This window comes from Sardina pilchardus, chromosome 14, assembly GCF_963854185.1.
Source record: "Sardina pilchardus chromosome 14, fSarPil1.1, whole genome shotgun sequence".
Lineage (NCBI taxonomy): Eukaryota > Metazoa > Chordata > Actinopteri > Clupeiformes > Clupeidae > Sardina > Sardina pilchardus.
The window spans coordinates 10003204-10008203 of record NC_085007.1 but is presented as its reverse complement, the minus strand read 5'-3'; the positions used below and the strand labels follow the sequence as shown (position 1 = coordinate 10008203).

At 42.3% G+C, this 5000-nt stretch overlaps 1 protein-coding gene across 3 annotated transcripts in view; it reads right to left on the bottom strand.

Annotated features, from left to right (window-relative positions):
* Positions 1–5000, bottom strand: part of fcho2 (FCH and mu domain containing endocytic adaptor 2) — a 66790-nt gene that overhangs the window by 45722 nt on the left and 16068 nt on the right. For all 3 annotated transcript variants that reach the window (XM_062554463.1, XM_062554465.1, XM_062554464.1), the window contains exon 2: positions 4470–4561. In XM_062554463.1, the coding sequence (XP_062410447.1) occupies positions 4470–4561 (92 nt within the window). The remainder of the gene's footprint in view (positions 1–4469; positions 4562–5000) is intronic.

The following is a 5000-nucleotide window of genomic DNA, read 5'->3' as shown; positions in this document are numbered from 1 at the left end:
CTTTCTGAGCAATGTTGCTGGGCAACCACATAACTGGTTCCTTGCTGTGCTCTGACTCGATGATCAAGAAATTAAATTGATTAAAGTTCTTTAGAATTGATTAAAGTTCTCCAGAAAACAAATGATGCCCAATATCAGTGAGAAGGTGCCAGAACAATAGCACTCATTGTTCAGCACCACTGGCATAATAAACAAAGAGTAGCCTTGAGTGCCACCATCAGTGAATGGACCGCACCACTCACACAGGGGAAAGGTGCGATTCCCCCTATGACCACTAGAGGGCATTCAAACCTAATGATTCCGGTCAGGTGACAAAGATATACACAGCCGAGTGCACACGCGTGCACACATACACACTCACACCCTCCTGGCAATCTGCTCCTGACAGATAGGCCGCCCTGGAGGAGGTGTGAGTGGGGTGTGTTAGGACAAACACACAATGCTTGAGTTCACTCCCTCACTCACCCTCTCTCTCTCTTCAGCTCGCTCACCTACTTTCATTCTCTCTCATCACAGACACACACACACTCACTCAATTACTCTCTCCCACACACACACACACACACACACACACACACACACACACACACACACACACACACACACACACACACACACACACACACACACACACACACACACACACACACACACACACACACACACACACACACACACACACACACACACACACTTCAGTCACTCTTTCATTCTTGATCCACTTAGTAATCCCACAATTCAAACTCCTCACAATTCAAACTCCTCCTCCTTAATACTGCCCAGAAAGCTTAATCAAAGGACCCGAGAATAACATAAAGTATAAGCGTATAAACATTTTGAATAAATGTATAGACATTATGACTGCCATGCGGTGCGGTTCAACTCAGGTCAAAAAAGCCAAGTATCAGGAGTAAACTCCACCTCCAGACAGACAAGGTGGATGAAGAGATCATGGCTCACCTACAGGAAATCTTCCTGACGGAAAGAATGAAAGAATGCAGGTATGTGAACTATCTCGGCAGGACAGCTGAGAGAGAAGCTTCCAAGACTCTCCAGGGTCCACCTGTCTGTCGGTCTTTTTTTTTTTTAGCCAAATGAGTTATGAAAGGGCATATTTTATTGTTATTAAAAATGATACACACGTTCAGTATTACTGCAGCTGCTCAAAGGCAAGATAAGAGGAGCTTCTTCATACTGGAACGTGTGGAGAAGACTTAAACATGGAGATCTGCTGACTGTCTACTCTAGTCAGACCTCTTCACCATTTCAATCTTTCACCAGCACTGTGCACTTGGCGCCCTCTACTGGATGGATCAAGAATTTGACGACTGTTATTGCACATGAAAAACATGTTTTCATGGTTACATAGTTATACATAGTTATTTACTTTCACTGAAGGAACAGCACTTGGCCCATGAGTGTGTTTGTGTGTGTGTGTGTGTGTGTGTGTGTGTGTGTGTGTGTGTGTGTGTGTGTGTGTGTGTGTGTGTGTGTGTACGGGTGTGTAAGTTACTGCTAAACATTTACGGAACACCAGCCTCACCCATTTGACATGGCGCCCAATGTTTCTAACAGCATCCCTGCCTTCATGCACCCTACACTAACACACACACACACACACAAACACAAACACACTCACATAGTTTTATGTGAGTGTCAGCATACACACACACACACACACACAAACATGGTTTTGTGTACGTGGCAGTTTTGTGTGTCAATGTTGTCTGTTGTCTTTTTTTGCGCTACCTTCTTGGCTGGGGCTCGCTTATAGAAAAGAAAACAATCAGAAAACAATTGGTTTCCCCCTTGATTAAATTAAAATAAATCAAGATACACACTCATTTTGAGCTTTTTTTTAGCATGTGGAGATGCAGTGCTTCGCTGAGTGCTGTGTTGGGCTATGGAACAAGTTATAATGATCACCGAGGCACAATATATGAATTCTGATGATGTTTTGAAGCAGTGTCAAGCTTTCCAAGAGTGTGTGTTTCGAAACACTGCTCTGAGGTGTGGCTCAAAACATCCATATCACGTGACCATGGACTTAAATAAATCTTTCCACAGGAAGCTCATGTGTGCAGGTGCTGTTTTATTGCCAGTGTACGCTTCAGCTGTAGTCATGGTGACACAGTTGTTAGTGTGGCTGCTCTACACTCTCTCACTTCCTGTCTGAATATGACTATGGTTATGGTTATGGTTATGCTATTTGGCAGACGGCTTTGTCCAAAGCGATATACAAATAAAAACAATACAATACAATTTAACAGTGAACAATTTCAAAAAGTTGGTAAGACTACAGTAGGGAGAATAGCAATGGAAAAACATTAAACAATATCAATTCAAGCAATAACCTTGTGAAAATACCAATGAATATGAGAATAGCAAATAAACAACAGTCATTCAATCAATCATAACAATAACTATGGCATGGTAAGGCTACATTAAGGAGAATAGCAATAATAAAACAACTAACTATAAACGCTAGGTCAAATTCAAGACCATTTTAATATATAATGGACCTTATGCACTCTTCAGGTACCTCATTTGTTTCCAGTGGAACATTAGCTGTGTTGTAATGCAGTGTTAAATCTTTTTACATCGCAACATGGTGACTCACTATGCAACAATCAACCAGGTCAGTGTAGACACTAATTACATTAACAGTATAGAAGCAGGTTTAAACACACTTGGCTCTGCTGGAAACAAATGAGCCATCAGAAGAGCCTTTCGTGCATGAGGTCAGTTGCAGATAACGTCTTCTATATGCTTGCCAACCTCTTACCTTACAGTTTCAACTAGAAACTCTGAGAAAGCCTAAAAGTTGCATCTAACAGTTTTTTTTTTATTCACCTCAGCCAAGGAGGTATATGTTTTCATCGGGGACCGGCGTGCGTTTTTTTGTCTGTCTACATTCGATTACATTTTCAGGAAGGTTGGACATGACCCAAGGAAGAAACTATTAAATTGTGGGACTGATCCGTAATTCTGTCGGGATTCCAGAGGCGTTTATGTATTTAGCTTAGTGGTGTAATGGCATGGTATGGCCACGTGGTGGCGATCTGAATAGTTTAGGTTCAAATGTATGACAACCTAGGAGGAACAATGCAGGCGGAGGTAGCTGCGCTCTCTGAGTGCTTTTCTAGTTTATTATTGAGAGGAAAAGGATTTTGTGGATAACATTGGGATAATAATCTCTTGTCACCTCAACACATCTCCCATCCAATTACTAACCAGACACAACACTGCTTGGCTGCTGATAAGTGGAGAAATCGAGAATGCATAGTGTGCTATGGAGAGCAGTAAACTACCCTCGGGCTCCTAAGCACTTTAGAGAACAAACGGCTCTAGGAACAGGAACACATCTAGGAACAGGAACATATCTACCATCTACGGCTCACACCGTTGGCTGAAACGCTCTGCACTTGTACAATGAGGTTGAATCTAATCTAATCTAAACTCAACCTTCAAATCCTAACCCCCTGGTCATGACAACAGCACACACCCAGGGAGCACTCTTAACTAGACCTGGGCTGCAGCTCTGTGGGACCAGTGACCTCCTAGCCACTAGAGGGCGCACACACGCATGCGGTACTTTGTCTCAGTATCATTCAAATCTCTGAGTGAAGCAATTTAAGCCTACCTTACACTGACAGATTTTGACAAGATTTGGGAAAAACTCTTGAAAGATTGTAGTCTTTTGAGTAAAGCTTGAATGAGGGGCATTAGTTAGAAGATTACAATCTTTCCAAAATCTTGTCAAAGTCTGTCAGTGTAAGGTGGGCTTTAGCACAATATGAAGTTTAAATTAAGATATGCATTAAATTAATTTGAACACTGTGACTATTTCAACAGTATAGCAAATGACTTTTGGTCTACATTACATTACATAACATTTAATTGTGACTTACATATGTCAATTATATTACAAGGGATTACATTATCCCCGGAGCAACTTGGGGTTAAGTGCCTTGCTCAAGGGCACAACGGTGGTAGCCGGGAACTTAACTACTTTTACAAAAAAGCAAAAAGAAAGGAAAACACTTCCATTTCAGGTCATGGAACACCACCACACTGCAGTGAAACCTCAGTCCACCTTGAAGGTTTCCTCAGGACAGCTATGAGAATCAGACAAACAGATAAATCTCTGTTCGGGTCAGCTAGCTCTGGCATACTCAGGCCTTAAATCCTTCTGCACAGACAGCTACCATTACTTACAGACAATACTTAGGACGTAGACAGCCATAATGCCAGGTCTTGGCTGCAGCAAAACCTGATCAGTGTCAACAGCCTGCGTATATGTGCATATATCATTATGGGAGTGTGGTTTATACTGTGGTGTGTGTGTGTGAGTTCTTCAGTAAACGGGAAAAAAAATAATGTTTTGCTTGAATGTGTGCATGTATACTACGTGTGTGTTGTGTGTGCGCGCATGTGTGTGTGAGTCAGGAAGTGCGCGTGATGTTTACCTTTCTCTGATGTAGTCGGTGAGCTCCTTGCTGGAGATCTGGCCATTTTTCATGTTGTGGTACAGGACGTCGAAGCCATTGTTTTTTTCACCCTGGGGGGAGAAAAGAAAGAAGACTTCAGACTTTCAGGCTCAGACACACACTTTACAAACAAACAAGCTCCCGCACCTTTGCACACACACATACACAAGAATTTTGCCCCAAGGTTTTCACAATGTGTTCCCTAACAAACAAACATTACACATGCACACCTAGTCTCACACACACTCACGCTCACACACACACACACACACACAATACAACCGCAAAGACAATGCACACACATTGTCCACAAATAAATACTACCATAGAACAGGCACTTGCACAAATTGTTTCGCAATAAGTTCCCTCACCAACACCCAACTAGGCACACATACACACACACACAATGTCACACCAAGGAGGAAAGGGAGGTTAAGACACACACGTCAAACCAAGGAGAAAAAGAAAGTTAACACACACACATACAGTACACACACCCGAGTGCCAGTT